This window comes from Esox lucius, chromosome 12, assembly GCF_011004845.1.
Source record: "Esox lucius isolate fEsoLuc1 chromosome 12, fEsoLuc1.pri, whole genome shotgun sequence".
In the NCBI taxonomy this organism is placed as follows: Eukaryota; Metazoa; Chordata; class Actinopteri; order Esociformes; family Esocidae; genus Esox; species Esox lucius.
The window spans coordinates 37,191,685-37,207,554 of NC_047580.1; the positions used below are offsets into that span (position 1 = coordinate 37,191,685).

Sequence of the window (15,870 nt, forward strand, 5' to 3'; positions counted from 1 at the left end):
CTCAGTCCCCCCCCCCTCTCTCACCCTCTAACTATCACCTACTGTCACATTCCTGTTGGTCAGTGGGGAAAAGTTTTTACCAGTCACTCCTCCAGTGTCTCCAGGTGAGTTTGACCTCTGCTACACTCTTGATCAAACAGATATATAAGTCTTACATTGTTGTATTTTTATAATTTGATATTGACTGTTATGGCTCCTATAAATGTGTATGAAAATACCATAACCTAATTTGACGGGCCTGTAGTTACTGGAATGTTAGGAGGTACAAACCTGTATTCATGTCTAAAAAGGTTTCTAACATTTCCACTTAAACTGTCAGACTTGATTTGTCGTAAGGAAAGACATTTCATGTTGCTACATGATTGTTTTTTTCTGCTGCATGAAACGGGCTGGAATTCCCCATATGCGAGTAATATATATGAATATGGCTGTATTGAATATGAACTTGTGTTTATACATTTGTGTATAGTGCAATGTTTCCTTTTTTGGACGTTTACTTGGTCACCTATGACTTATAGTCATTAAAAATATATCTCCCTACATGGCTGTATTTACATGGAGGACCAGAATGTGAATGCCCTTGAGTGGATTAATCAGAACCCTGATCAAAATCCAGTAGACAATATGTGGAATGACTTGAAGAGTGCAGTCCTTAAGCAATCACCAAGCAATATGATTGAAATTGTACAGACTAGGTGTATTTAAAGAGGCTCATGGCTGTAATTAAAGCAAAAGTTGGTTCCACCAAGTATTAACCCAGGAGGGTATTCACTTACTCAAATACTATATTTTACTGTTTAATTTTTTTTTAACATTTTCAGGGATTCTTTAGAAGTTTTATTTCACTGATAATATTTTTGGTTTATTGTGTGTGAATAAAGACGGAAATAGTCTGAATATATGTGTTTTCTTCACAGGCTGTAAAGTAACAAAATTTGAACATTTTGACTTTCTACTCCAACTGCATGTTTACAGCTCTGGAAAGAATTAAGAGACCACTGCACCTTGTTCTTTCCTTTCCAAAAAAGTTGAAAAGGAACATTTTGAGTGAGAAACAGAAGCAGTGATCTCTTAATTTTAACCCTTCTGTTCCTCTCTCAAAACCTTCCCTTTTGACTTTTTTGGAAAGGAAAGTAAAAGGTGCAGTAGTCTCTTAATTTTTTCTGGAGCTGTGTGTATATATATATATATATATATATGTGTGTGTGTGTGTGTGTGTGTGTGTTTGAGTGTGTGTCTATAGTACGTGCTGATTACAGAATAATATATTGGATACATGTGTGCAGGTTTTGTGTAGACCAGACACAATGTCAGACAACGAGGAGTTTGAGCAGTTTGAGTAAGTAAGGTCTCTTCACAACCAGAAATAAGAGGAGAGTATTTTGAATATGTGAATCTAACATAAGTTATCTAAACAAGCTAGCTAGCCCCCTCTCAGTAGAAGTAGTTGTGGAATAATTTTGTCTTACTTAACAATGTTGGTCATTGTGGTGAAATAAAGGGGAAAATATCATTAGTGAGAGATTTGAAACCATTTCCGTAAAGTAACCCATATGTACCCATATTAACCCTAACCCTAGATTTATATGTAGTCTCACATTTGGTACATTTATTAAAGGGAGTCTGCTGTTTGACTATAATTGGACTGTTTCCAATTCTACTCTTTCTTTAATGTATTTTATTGTGATTCAACTGTCTGTTTCATCTACAGGGTGCAGAAAGGTAAGACGTGGTAGAAATGTAAGATGTGTGTGTGTGTGTGTGTGTGTGTCTGTGTGTGAGAGAGAGAGAGAGTGACAAGGAGAAAAAGCCTGCTGTACTGTGTGTGTGTGTGTGTAAGGTTGGTTAGATGTGTGTGTAATGTTGGTTTTATGTGTGTGTGTCGGTGTGTAATGTTGGTTTTATGTGTGTGTGTCAGTGTGTAATGTTGGTTAGATGTGTGTGTGTTATGTTGGTTTATGTGTGTGTGTGTGTGTGTGTGTGTGTGTGTAATGTTGGTTTTATGTGTGTGTGTCAGTGTGTAATGTTGGTTTTATGTGTGTGTGTCGGTGTGTAATGTTGGTTTTATGTGTGTGTGTCGGTGTGTAATGTTGGTTAGATGTGTGTGTAATGTTGGTTTTATGTGTGTGTGTCGGTGTGTAATGTTGGTTTTATGTGTGTGTGTCGGTGTGTAATGTTGGTTAGATGTGTGTGTAATGTTGGTTTTATGTGTGTGTGTCGGTGTGTAATGTTGGTTTTATGTGTGTGTGTCGGTGTGTAATGTTGGTTAGATGTGTGTGTATAATGTTGGTTTTATGTGTGTGTGTAATGTTGGTTAGATGTGTTTGTATAATGTTGGTTTTATGTGTGTGTGTGTGTAATGTTGGTTAGATGTGTGTATAATGTTGGTTTTATGTGTGTGTGTAATGTTGGCTAGATGTGTGTGTAATGTTGGTTAGATGTGTGTGTAATGTTGGTTTTATGTGTGTGTGTAATGTTGGTTTTATGTGTGTGTGTAATGTTGGTTTTATGTGTGTGTATAATGTTGGTTTTATGTGTGTGTGTAATGTTGGTTAGATGTGTTTGTATAATGTTGGTTTTATGTGTGTGTGTGTGTAATGTTGGTTAGATGTGTGTATAATGTTGGTTTTATGTGTGTGTGTAATGTTGGCTAGATGTGTGTGTAATGTTGGTTAGATGTGTGTGTAATGTTGGTTTTATGTGTGTGTGTAATGTTGGTTTTATGTGTGTGTATGTGTGTAATGTTGGTTAGATGTGTGTGTAATGTTGGTTAGATGTGTGTGTAATGTTGGTTTTATGTGTGTGTGTAATGTTGGTTTTATGTGTGTGTGTAATGTTGGTTTTATGTGTGTGTATAATGTTGGTTTTAAGTTTGTGTATGTGTGTAATGTTGGTTAGATGTGTGTGTGTACTATTGGTTAAATGTTATCTCACATTATCAGGGTTGACTCTAGAAGTGCCGAGCCATTCACACCTACTAGAAGCGCCGTCAGGAGTATTTTTGACCCATGCGTGTTTTGAATGGGAAGGTGTTGCTGACACACAATGATCGGTAGATTGTCACCGTTTGGGAAGGCAGGACACAGGGGGGCAGAGCAAGTACAGGGAAACATCCTTCTTCCAACAACAAGAAAAAATACAGTAGCCGGAAACTGCAAACTGAGGCAGAACACAAATGGCACAAACAATGATCCACAACTGAAAGCAAAACAAGGGCAACTCAAATAGGGTCCCCAATCAGAGGCAACGTGGAGCAGCTGCCTCAAAATGGGGCCAACCAAAACAGCAGGGCAGAGATGCCTAGAGGCACCTCTGCAGTCAGGCCCTGACTGTGGCCCCCAGGCGTATAGAGTTGCCTAGAAGCCCCCAGCCAGGGTCTGACATAGGTGGCTCATCTTGCACATGTATGCCAATGACACTATCAGCGTTGGAAGAAGGACATGCACCACTTAGTGAAAGAGAAGGAGAATTACTGCTTTCAAAAATAAAAATGTTGGATAGCCCATCTGGCAGAAATGTGGGCAAAATAGCTTCAAATTTGCTTTTCTAGTGGTTATTTTAACATATAAAATACTGGAGGATAAAGCATGCCAATACAGGTGAATTCATAAAAGGAGCTTTCTGTAAGTTTATGTTTTAAGTACCTCTGGGTCAAATTGACCCCTTCCGGCGCTTCTAGTGCTAACCCGACTTCCTCATACTTCATATTATCAGGATTAACCCTAACCCAACTTCCTCAGACTTCATATTATCAGGATTAACCCTAACCCAACTTCCTCAGACTTCATATTATCAGGATTAACACTAACCCAACTGCCGCAGACTTCATATTATCAGGATTAACCCTAACCCAACTTCCTCAGACTTCATATTATCAGGATTAACCCTAACCCAACTGCCTCAGACTTCATATTATCAGGATTAACCCTAACCCAACTGCCTCAGACTTCTTATTATCAGGATTAACCCTAAGCCAACTGCCTCAGACTTCATATTATCAGGATTAACCCTAACCCAACTGCCTCAGACTTCATATTATCAGGATTAACCCTAACCCAACTGCCTCAGACTTCATATTATCAGGATTAACCCTAACCCAACTGCCTCATACTTCATATTATCTGGATTAACCCTAACCCAACTGCCTCAGACTTCATACTATCAGGGTTTGAGTGCCAAAATGAGTGTGCTGTTGGTTTGCAAACACTAAGAAAGCTCTTGGTTTGTACAGCTGAGAATGACGAGGAACAGGGGGAGGAGCCAGAAGAAGGTACTGCTGTTCTATGTAGCTGCTTTGAAAACACATTTGGTTTTCTATCCTTGTAGGGACCTAACCCTACCCTAACACTGAAACAAACCCTGTCATTTCCCTTAATCTGACAGAGTTGATTTGCCGTAAGGAACAATCAACACTTACATAATATTTTTTCTTCCTGCTGTGTTAAATGGGCCGAAATTCACTGTATCTGAGTAATATACATGGATGTACTGAATATGAACATGTGTTTATACATTTTGTGTATAGTGTAATATTTCCTTTTAGGATGTCTACTTTGTCACTTGTGACTTATAGTGATCATTCTGTCATTTTCTGTCTGCCAGAGGCTGCAGAGGAAGAGACAGTCATAGAGGAGCAAGAGTCCACTGAAGTACCAGGTGAGAGAAAATCAAGACATTTAAGGTAATCAACAGGGCTACAAAACACATACTTTATCAGTATAAATTATCAGTATAACATAACTATAGTAGATTACCTCAGCTGATCACTATAGAATTACCTCAGTTGATCACTATAGAACTACTACAGAACTACCTCAGCTGATCACTATAGAACTACTATAGAACTACCTCAGCTGTTCAATGACTGAAAACCCTCAACATTTATGGTGATTCTGCTTTCTCTGCCTCAACATCCACACACAGTCGTATACGAAACACACAAACATACACATATGCGCTCACACACAGAAATATACACCCTCAATGTTATTTACATTTCTTCTTATGTTCTAGATGTAGAAGAGGAGTCAGTAGAAAAGGAGGAAGAGCCTGTTGAGGAGGAGGAAGAGCCAGAGGAGGGAGAAGGTAAACAACGGCAGGCTTTGAGTGTCCATAACCCTCAGCTCATACCTGGTATGTTGAGTGTCCATAACCCTCAGCTCATACCTGGTATGTTGAGTGTCCATATCCTTCTGCTCATACCTGGTGAAGTTGAGTGACCACATCCCTCAGCTCATACCAGGTGAAGTTGAGTATCCATATCCTTCAGCTCAAACCAGATAAAATTGAGTGTCCACATCCCTCAGCTCATACCAGGTGAAGTTGAGTGTCCATATACCTCAACTCATACCAGGTAAAGTTGAGTGTCCATATCACTCAGCTCATATCAGTTGAAGTTGAGTGTCCATATCCCTCAGCTCTTACCAGGTGAAGTTGAGTGTCCATATCCCTCAGCTCATACCAGGTGAAGTTGCCATCTCTGAGCCTGGTGGTAAAAATGTAGCTGTGCTCAAAAGTTTGTATACCCTTGGAGAATTGATAATATATGTACCATTTGTAAAGAAAACATGAGTGAGCAGGTAAAACACATATTTTATGGGATTTACATTCAACTGTAGCAGAATGGCACAATCATAAAACAAAACATGAAAACAAAGAAAAAAATTAACTGACCCCAATTCAAAAGTCTGCAAAAGTCCTTAGTTCTTAATACTGTGTATTGCCCCCTTTGGCATCAGTGACAGCGTGCAGTCTTTTGTAATAGTTTTCTTTGAGCCCCCGAATTCTTGCAGGTGGTATAGCTGCCCATTCATCTTGGCAAAATGTCTCCAGGTCAGGCAATGTCTTTGGTCATCTTGCATGAACCGCACGTTTGAGATCTCCCCAGAGTGGCTTGATGATATTATGGTCAGGAGACTGTGATGGCCACTCCAGAACCTTCACATATTTCTGTTCTAACCACTGGATGGTCAACATGGCCTTGTGCTTAGTGTCATTGTCATGCTGAGAAGTCCAAGAGTGTCCCATGCGTAGATTTTCTTAGGGAGTTTTTCCTAGCCACTGAAATTCAACACTACTGTTGTTTGCTCCTTGGGGTTTAAGGCCGGGTGTCTCTGTAAAGCACTTTGTGACAACTGCTGTTGTAAAAAGCGCTTTATAAATACATTTTGATTGATTGATTGATTGATTGAGATTTTGTGCAGAAGAATGCAAATTGTGTGCCAGTATTTTCTGATAACATACTGCATTCCCCATGCCCTCAATCTTCACAAGATTCCCCATGCCTTTAGAGCTCACACACTCCCAAAACATCAGTGAGCCACCACCATGCTTCACAGTGGGGATGGTATTCTGTTCACTATAGGCCTTGTTGACCCCTCTCCAAAAACAGCGCTTATGGTTGTGACCATGAAGCTCTATTTTTGTCTCGTTACTCCAAATTACAGTGTGTCAGAAGCTGTGAAGCGTGTCAAGATGTTGTCAAGCATATTGTAACCGGGAGATCTTTTTGTCCTTTTCCATCTTTATAAAGTTCCATTACGTTGTTACACAGGTCTTTTGACAGTTCTTTTCTGCACTCCATGTCTCAGTATCTAGCCTGCTCAGTGCATCCATTTGAGAGCTAACAAACACATTGGCTATTTATACACAGACACTAATTGCAATTTAAAAAGCCACAGGTGTGGGGAATTCCCCTTTAATTGTAAAGTGTCAGCTTGTGTGTCTGTAACAAGGTCAAACATTCAAGGGTATGTAAACTTTTGTGATTTCTGTTATCATTATGATTTAAAAAGGAGCCAAACAACTATGTGATAATAAATAGGTTAATATGATCACTATGCTTAAATAAAAGACAGTTTTGTATGTTTTGCATGATCAGTAATATTTTCTAAATCAATTCCAGAATTTCACAATTTCTGCCAGGGTATGCAGACTTATGAGCACAACTGTAATTGGATCAGAACCAATAGTGGTGTCAGCAGGTTGAGTCAATTACACACCAAGGAACCGCATAAGATTTAGGAAACATCTATTCTGATAAATACATGACAATATCTGTCCAATATCAACATTTCTAATTTCTCTCTCATCATTCCTCTCTTTCCCACTTTTTCTAATTTCAACCACAGAGGAGGCCAAACCTAAATTCAAGTAAGTCCTCCAAGGTGTTAATATGGGATTAGTAACATGATAAATGAATAGTAAGAGGGTAGTAACAACATATTAAATTGATGGTATGGGGTAGTTATATGATAAGGAATGTATGGTATGGGGGTAGTAACATGATAAGGAATGTATGGTATGGGGGTAGTAACATGATAAGGAATGGATGGCATGTAAATATTAACATGACAATGAATGTATGGTATGGGGGTAGTTACATGATAAGGAATAGATGGCATGTAAATATTAACATGACAATTAATGTATGGTATGAGGGTAGTAACAAAACAATAAATGGATGGTATGGTGGTATTACTTCCCATCCACTGTAACCCTGCTGAACTCTGTGACCCCTCACTTACCATGCCCCCCCCCCCGCCTCTGAGGTCTGTGTTGCACTACTCCCTTGCATTACTCTGACACTGCCTTGCAAGCCTGATAATGAAAGTTTTTCAGTTGTTACAGTTGTTACACACATATCTACCTCGAGGACTTTAGTGTTGCCATCTCTGCATCCCGCTTGCTCATGCTACCCTACTACCTGACTCCTTTATTTGCCTCGTTTGCACATCTAGAATGCCATTTAGAAATTGCCATTTATACCCCCACCACTATTATCCCACTTGTAACATCCACTACACCAAATACTTGTAAACTTTCTTCCCTCCTCTATTTGCCTTAAATGCACATTTCGTATTGCCATTTGCACTGCATTGCCTTCACTGCACATCTATACATTCCACTTGTAATATACATATACTTAATACTTGTACATTTTCTGCCCTCTGTTTGCACTTCTGGTTAGATGCTAAATGCATTTCGTTGTACAGTTCAATGACGGTAAAGTTGTATCTAATCTAACTAACATAATAATGGATGAGTGGTATGGGGTTAGTAACATGGTAATGAATAAGTGGTATGGTGGGTTAGTAACATGTAATTAATCTCTATTTTTCTCTCTCAGGCCATTCATGATGCCCAACCTGATCCCACCTAAGATCCCAGATGGAGAGAAAGTGGATTTTGATGTGAGTTCTGTTATTAAATATTTAGGCAGCAGGCAATAACTCTGCCTAGCATCCTGAAGAACTCTGCCTAGAATGCCAGAATGCTGAAGAACTCTGCCTAGAAGGCCAGCACGCTGAAGAACTCTGCCTAGAAGGCCAGTATGCTGAAGAACTCTGCCTAGAAGGCCAGCATGCTGAAGAACTCTGCCTAGAAGGCCAGTATGCTGAAGAATTCTGCCTAGAAGGCCAGAATTCTGAAGAACTCTACCTAAAAGGCCAGAATCCTGAAGGACTCTGCCTAGAAGGCCAGCATGCTGAAGAACTCTGCCTAGAAGGCCAGAATCCTGAAGAACTCTACCTAAGGACAGTTTTGCATTTTGCCTCAGACCATCTAAAAGGAGACTGGGCTCAGAGAATGCAGCAGCGTTTCTGGATCTTGTTTATATGTGGTTTCTTCTTTGCATGCATCCACAACTTGCATTTGCAGATGCAGAGATGCACTTTGTTCAGACAATTCTTTCGGAAGTGTTGCTGAGCTCATTCAGTGATGTCCACTACAGAATCATGTCTGATTTTAATGTAGTGCCACCTGAGGGTCCAAAGATCACGGAGATCCATTATTGGTTTTCAAACCAATTTTGTCCCTTGCATACAGAGATTTCTCCTGATTCTCTGAATCATTTAATGATATTCAAACCATATAGGCTTACATAATGTGCAAATCATTCTGTTTTAATTTACATTTTACGCAGTGTCCCAACTTTTTTGGAAATGTGGTTGTATGTAAAACTGTGTGATTTAGATATTTATAAAGTGTGACATTATATGTTAAAGCAGTATCATACTATATGTTTAGGCAATGTGATATCACATATTTGAGCAGTGTGATATTAGATATTTGAACTGTGATAGTAGCTATTTGAAGTTGAACTGTGTAGAATTCTTCCGCTAACATTTACAAGGCGGAATTTTAAACTACACTGCTCAAAAATATTAAGGTAATACGTAATCATCACAGTATAACACAAAGTCAATTACATTTCAGGGATATCAATCTGTCCAGTTAGGAAGCATAAGCAATTGTGAATCAAGGTCTCCTGTTTTGGTGCAAATGAAAGTGACAACAGTTGCACTGGAGAAGCAACAGGAAGACAACCCCCAAAAAGGGAATGGTTTTGCAGGTGGTGGGCACAGACAATTGCTCTCTCCTTATCTTTCCTGACTGATTCTCCTGTAGTTTTGCTAGTGTCCTTGTCACTACTGGTAGCATGAGGCGGTACCTACAGTCCATTCAGGTTGCACAGGTAGTCCAGCTCCTCCAGGATGGCACATCCATATGTGCCGTCGCAAGAAGGTTTGCTGTGTCTCCCAGTACCGTCTCAAGAGCATGGAGGAGATACCATTGGTGCTCCCGTTCATGTGGCCAGAGTGTGTAGGCAGTTCCTGGATGAAGAAGGCATTGATGCCATTGATTGGCCCTCACATTCCCCAGACCTAAATCCAATTGAACCTCTGGGACGTTAATCGGTTGGTGATTTTGGTTTCCATTGACCGCTGATACATAATTTTGTTCTCAACAAAATACACAATGCACAGTAAAGATTTTGATCTTTAATATATTTTGTAACCAATCCAACTCCCCTTTCCCTACCAAATGAGATGGGAATAGTATTAGCTAGTCCACTGTGGTTTAGGTTGGGTGATAGTACTGCAATTGTCTGTAAGAAGTAAGAGGAAACAAGTCAATGCAAACTGATGTCATTCTAATTATTGATGTTATGTAGTTATTGTGTTTATGGATGTTGTTGTTGTAGTGTTTTCTATTGATGCTGTTGTTAGTGTTTTTTATGGAAGTTGTTGTAGTAGTGTTTTATATTGATGCTGTTGTTGGTGTTTTTTATGGATGTTGTTGTTGTAGTGTTTTATATTGATGCTGTTGTAGGTGTTTTTTTATGGATGTTGTTGTTGTAGTGTTTTATATTGATGCTGTTGTTGGTGTTTTTTATGGATGTTGTTGTTGTAATATTTTATATTGATGCTGTTGTTGGTGTTTTTTTACGGATGTTGTTGTTGTAGTGTTTTATATTGATGCTGTTGCTGTGGTGTTTTTTATGGCTGTTGTTGTGTTTGTATGTATGTTGTAGCTGTAGTATTTTTTTATGTTGTAGTGTTTTTTAATGGATGTTGTGATTGTAGTGGTTTTTTATGGACATTGTTTTTATGGTGTTTTTTTATATATGTTGTTTTTATGGTGTTTTTTATGGATGTTGTTGATGTGGTGTTTTTTATGGATGTTATGGTTGTGGTGTTTTTTATAGATATTGTGGTTGTAGTGTTTTTTATAGATGTTGTGTTTTTTATGGATGTTGTATTTGTAGTTTTTTTATGGATGTTGTTTTTGTGATTGTTCATGGATGTTGTGGTTGTAATTGTTTATAGATGCTGTTGTTGTTATCAGGACATCCACAGGAAGCGTATGGAAAAGGACCTAAATGAGCTTCAGACGCTGATTGAAGCTCACTTTGAGAGCAGAAAGAAGGAGGAGGAAGAGCTTATTAACCTCACTGACAGGATTGTAAGTGGCCTAGACCCATGCCATTCAAATTGGACCTACCCCAGATCCCTGCCATACAAACTAGACCCAACTCAGATCCCTGCCATTCAAACTAGACCCAACTCAGATCCCTGCCATACAAACTAGACCCAACTCAGATCCCTGCCATTCAAACTAGACCCAACTCAGATCCCTGCCATTCAAACTAGACCCACCTCAGATCCCTGCCATTCAAACTAGACCCACCTCAGATCCCTGCCATACAAACTAGACCCACCTCAGATCCCTGCCATACAAACTAGACCCACCTCAGATCCCTGCCATTCAAACTAGACCCAACTCAGATCCCTGCCATTCAAACTAGACCCACCTCAGATCCCTGCCATTCAAACTAGACCCACCTCAGATCCCTGCCATTCAAACTAGACCCAACTCAGATCCCTGCCATTCAAACTAGACCCACCTCAGATCCCTGCCATTCAAGCTTGACCCAACTCAAATCCCTGCCATTCAAGCTTGACCCAACTCAAATCCCTGCCATTCAAACTAGACACCCCTCAGATCCCTGCCATTCAAACATCATGCATACTCTCCTCAGGAGAAGCGACGTTCCGAACGAGCGGAGCAACACAGGATCCGCAGTGAACGAGAGAAAGAACGACAGAAAAGGTTGGAGGTGAGAGAAAAATAAGACAGTTTTTCCAACTCAATACCTTTTTGACCAATTGACCTTAAGCCTGCAAAATCTGGGTCTCTGAATGGATACACTTAATTCCAGAACAGCATCTTCAAAGGTCCTTCTCTCTACTTCTCCCATTCTGTCTTTTCTGTTTGTCTTGCTCTTTCTGTTTTTCATTTTCCAGGATGAGAGGACTCGTAAGGAGGAGGAGGAGGCAAAAAGGAGAGCAGAGGATGATGCTAAGAAGAAAAAGACCTTGACCAGTCTGCACTTTGGTGGCTACATGCAGAAGGTTTTATTATATTATTCCATAATTTAAAAGGAAGATTGCATTTTAATAGAGTAAATAAAATATTATTTTGTAATGTATTTTTTTATTTCATTGTTAGATGGAGGTGAGAGGGAAGAGACAGACAGAAAGAGAGAAGAAGAAGAAAATTCTACATGACCGACGAAAGTCTCTGGACATCGAGAACATGAGTCAGGACAAACTCAAGTACAGTACTACTACAATATTAGATTAAATCTGCTAGTAAAACTAGAATAATATGCTACCATTGCAATTACTTGAAAATGCATCCCTCAGATTTTCAGGCAGGCTTTCTAAAGCAACATAGTGGGTGAAAGTTCTGGTTCTGACCTGGAATCTGAGGGAACGATCTCAGACATCTATTTAACTTAAGGCCATGTAGTGTTTTAAAAAAACAAAGAAAGCAATTAATATTAGTTTTTAAATTAAAATGATATGTCATGGCCTTTGTGTGTTTAAGGATAACGCAGAGGTCATGATGTGGTGGTAACAGCCTGTGTTTGTTTAGGGATAATGCACAAGTCATGATTAGGTGGTAACAGCCTGTGTGTGTTTAGGGATAATGCACAAGTCATGATTAGGTGGCAACAGCCCCTGTGTGTGTTTAGGGATAATGCACAAGTCATGATTAGGTGGTAACAGCTTGTGTGTGTTTAGGGATAATGCACAAGTCATGTGTGTGTTTAGGGATAAGGCACAGGAATTGTGGTCGTGGCTGCAGCAGCTGGAGGCTGAGAAGTTTGATCTGCAGGATCTGATCAGCAGACAGAAGTATGACATCAACGTCCTTCGTAACAGAGTCTCAGATCATCAGAAAACGTATGGACAACTCCTCCAAAATACACACACACATGCACATACACACACGCATACATTCACACACACTGTGTAACTAAGTATCCTTGTCTACAGCTCCAAGAGAACAAAAAGAGGCCTGAGGAAGTGATACTGAAGGAGAAGGGAGAAGACTGACCTATCTGTCTTTCTGAAAAGACTGACCATATGCTGTCACACCCTACACCTCTCTGCCCCACTACACTTCTCTCCTGTCCTATATCTGTCTGTCACTATATCTCTCTCCCCCACCCTATCTCTGTCTCACCTTGCAACTCTATCTCACCCTATATCTCTGTCTCTCCCTAAATATCTCACCCTACATCTGTCTCTCCCTAAATATCTCACCCTACATCTCTGTCTCTCCCTAAATATCTCACCCTACATCTCTGTCTCTCCCTAAATATCTCACCCTACATCTCTGGCTCTCCCTAAATATCTCACCCTACATCTTTGTCTCTCCCTAAATATCTCACCCTACATCTCTGTTTCAGCCTAAATCTCTCTCACCCTACATCTCTATCTCTCCCTAAATATCTCACCCTACATCTCTGTTTCAGCCTAAATCTCTCTCACCCGACATCTCTGTCTCTCCCTAAATATCTCACCTTACATCTCTGTCTCTCCCTAAATATCTCACCCTACATATCTGTCTCTCCCTAAATATCTCACCCTACATCTCTGTTTCAGCCTAAATCTCTCTCACCCTACATCTCTGTCTCTCCCTAAATATCTCACCCTACATCTCTGTCTCTCCCTATATATCTCACCCTACATCTCTGTTTCAGCCTAAATCTCTCTCACCCTACATCTCTGTCTCTCCCTAAATCCCACTCACTTCCCTCACTATTGTGTCAGTGTGAAAATAAAATATTTCAACTCTATTTTTGTTTGATCCTGTGTGTTTAATGGTGTGTCTGTAAGATCTATTTAGGCTGCCATTAATTGAAATTCAGGCTTCCTTTTATTTTGTATGCAGGTTCATTCAAATATTTATTCTGTTTCTACAAATAAATCCTTTAAAAAAAGAAAGCATTACTGTTACGGGTTCTTGATATTTGTTTTAGGTTTGTAATGCATTACACCCAAGACCAACTTGTTCTAGTACAACCCTGTTTCCAAACAAGTTGGGATGCTGTATAAAATGCAAAAAACAGAATGCATTGATATATTTTCAATGCGTGACAGGCAGGCCAGTTTAGCACCCAGACTCTTTTACTATGGAGCCATGCTGTAATACTTGCAGAATGTGGTTTGGTATTGTCCTGCTGAAATATGCAAGACCTTCCCTGAAAAAGACAATCTGGATGGCAGCATATGTTGCTCCAAAACCTGTATATATTGTTCAGCATTAATGGTGCCTTCACAGATGTGCAAGTTACCCATGCCATGTGCACTAATGCACCCCCATACCATCACGGATGCTGGCTTTTGAACTGTGGGTTGATGACAAGCTGAATGGTCTCTCTCCTCTTTAGCCTGGAGGACATAGCGCCCACGATTCCCCAAAATAATCTCAAATTGTGATTCGTCAAACCACAGGATAGTTTTCCACTTCACCTCAGTCCATCTTAAATTAGCTTGGGCCCAGTGAAGGCACTGGTGTTTTTCTGGATGTTTATACAGCTCCAGAAAAAATTAAGAGGCTACAGTTTCTTTCCTTTCCAAAAAAGTCGAAAAGGAAGGTTTTGAGTGAGGAACCACTACATACTGAACGCTTCTGTTCCTCACTCCAAACTTTACTTTTCAACTTTTTTAGAAAGGAAAGAAAAAGGTGCAGTGGTCTCTTAATTTTTTTACGGAGCGGTATATGGTTTCTTCTTCACATGGTAGAGTTTGTACTTGCATTTGTGGATGCAGCATTGTACTTTCACAGACAGTGATTTTCAGAAGTGTTCCTGAGTCAATGCAGTGATTTCCACTAAAGAAGTGCCACCTGAGTGCCCGAAGAACACACCCACCCAATTTTGGTTTTCGGCCATGTCCCTTGTGTACAGAGATTCTTTTAATGATATTATGTACCGTAAATGATGAGATACCCAAACTTTCCCCCTGAGAGTCCCCTGCGTTGAGATAAAGTCCAACAATTACTTCAAGCAATTTGTGAACTTTGGCAAATCTTAGATATATTTTGGTATTCCCCTTAAAACTGTAATCAGCATGCAAAGAAGGTAGGGGCATGGCAATCCTTCTATCTATGTAGGCGGGGCGCAGTCCCAGGGTGGAGCAGTTCAGGCTGTGAACTGAGCGACTACCTGCCAGACAACAACATCCTCTGAAGTGGTTCTCTATTCACTCCAGGGCTGGAAACCAAACCTGCATTTAACAAGCAGCTACAAAATATATTACTGACACGGTCAAATGACAGTCGACCCACTGTACTCGGCCATGGCCATCCGTAACGTGGAGGAAACGTCTCTCGCTCTGCCCACCGACAATAAACTGAGCATGGGACAACAGCGTGTGCTGGATCAGGTCCGCACCTTAAACAGAAGCCATTCGAAGAAAAACGGATCTTTCTCTCCAACAAGTAAGACTTGTCTTTCTCACAGATTACTTTATATTTGTCTCTCTTTCTCTCCTGCTCGCTGTTATTTGATATCACCACCCCTTTGCCCCTGGGCAGTTTACACCACGGTACACAGATGCAAAACTAGTTGAGATGTGTATGGGTGTGTTCTGTTTTATGGGCGATTGTGTGCCAGTGAAATATTTCCCAGAGAGATCAGAGGTGTGTTCTACCCAGCTGCTAAATGTTGGTCCGCAGAAAGGTATGAAATGATTTTCGTTTGTGAGAATGTTCCCTGGACATTTCATGAATTTCCAAAAAATTTCAAGTAGGGCATTTCACCTAAAATGAATGTTTTTTCAGGAGATTAGTTAAGCATTCTCAAAATAATGTGATTCTACATCAAAACATAATCAAAACATCTAATAAATGTTGTAATTTCGTTCATATAAAAATCACTTCCCAGAAAGTTTTTTTTCTAAGAACTACTCTGTAGCACATGACAAAGAGGTTGTCACTCATCAGGATCATATTTATGTTAGGAGATTAGTTACTTTTAACAGTTTTTGCCACTCTTTAGCAAGTTATTTGCTGATTCAGTAGGCTATGGTGTAAAATGGGCAGGGACTTCCTTCTTGTATTAACTGTGGTTAATATAATCTTTGATGTGCTTTGGTTTAGCCTACAATTACTTATATTTATTTCTATCCAACAAATAATTTAATTTACATACATAATTTCTGTGTGCTAACTTTGCAATGTGTCATCACTATATTATTACTATTTAAACACACATGCAAACATTTCTATGGT

The 15,870-nt window shown here is 39.8% G+C and overlaps 2 protein-coding genes across 6 annotated transcripts in view; both read left to right on the forward strand.

Annotated features, from left to right (window-relative positions):
* Positions 1 to 13,432, forward strand: tnnt2a (troponin T type 2a (cardiac)). Of its 3 annotated transcripts, XM_013136225.4 has the most exons (14): positions 4 to 104; positions 1,287 to 1,339; positions 1,712 to 1,722; positions 4,232 to 4,270; positions 4,603 to 4,656; positions 5,014 to 5,085; positions 7,131 to 7,152; positions 8,129 to 8,192; positions 10,630 to 10,746; positions 11,324 to 11,401; positions 11,589 to 11,696; positions 11,794 to 11,900; positions 12,402 to 12,533; positions 12,627 to 13,432. In XM_013136225.4, the coding sequence occupies exons 2-14, from the start codon at positions 1,308 to 1,310 to the stop codon at positions 12,658 to 12,660; spliced, it is 870 nt and encodes a 289-aa protein (XP_012991679.1). In that variant the 5' UTR covers positions 4 to 104; positions 1,287 to 1,307; the 3' UTR covers positions 12,661 to 13,432. The 3 variants fall into 3 exon arrangements, with proteins under 3 accessions (XP_010867168.1, XP_010867167.1, XP_012991679.1); XM_010868866.4 differs by lacking the exons at positions 12,402 to 12,533; positions 12,627 to 13,432 and adding an exon at positions 12,223 to 12,378 and having other exon boundaries at positions 1 to 104; XM_010868865.5 differs by lacking the exon at positions 4,232 to 4,270 and having other exon boundaries at positions 3 to 104.
* A 958-nt stretch (positions 13,433 to 14,390) lies between these two features.
* LOC105007718 (plakophilin-1) overlaps positions 14,391 to 15,870 on the forward strand; it is a 37,882-nt gene continuing 36,402 nt past the window's right edge. For 2 of the 3 annotated variants that reach the window (XM_013136182.3, XM_013136184.4), the window contains exon 1: positions 14,391 to 15,078. In XM_013136182.3, coding sequence (XP_012991636.1) covers positions 14,910 to 15,078 — 169 coding nt within the window. In that variant the 5' untranslated portion in view covers positions 14,391 to 14,909. Of the gene's footprint in view, positions 15,079 to 15,100; positions 15,320 to 15,870 lie in introns of those variants that run through there. The other variant, XM_013136183.3, reaches the window with a different exon arrangement.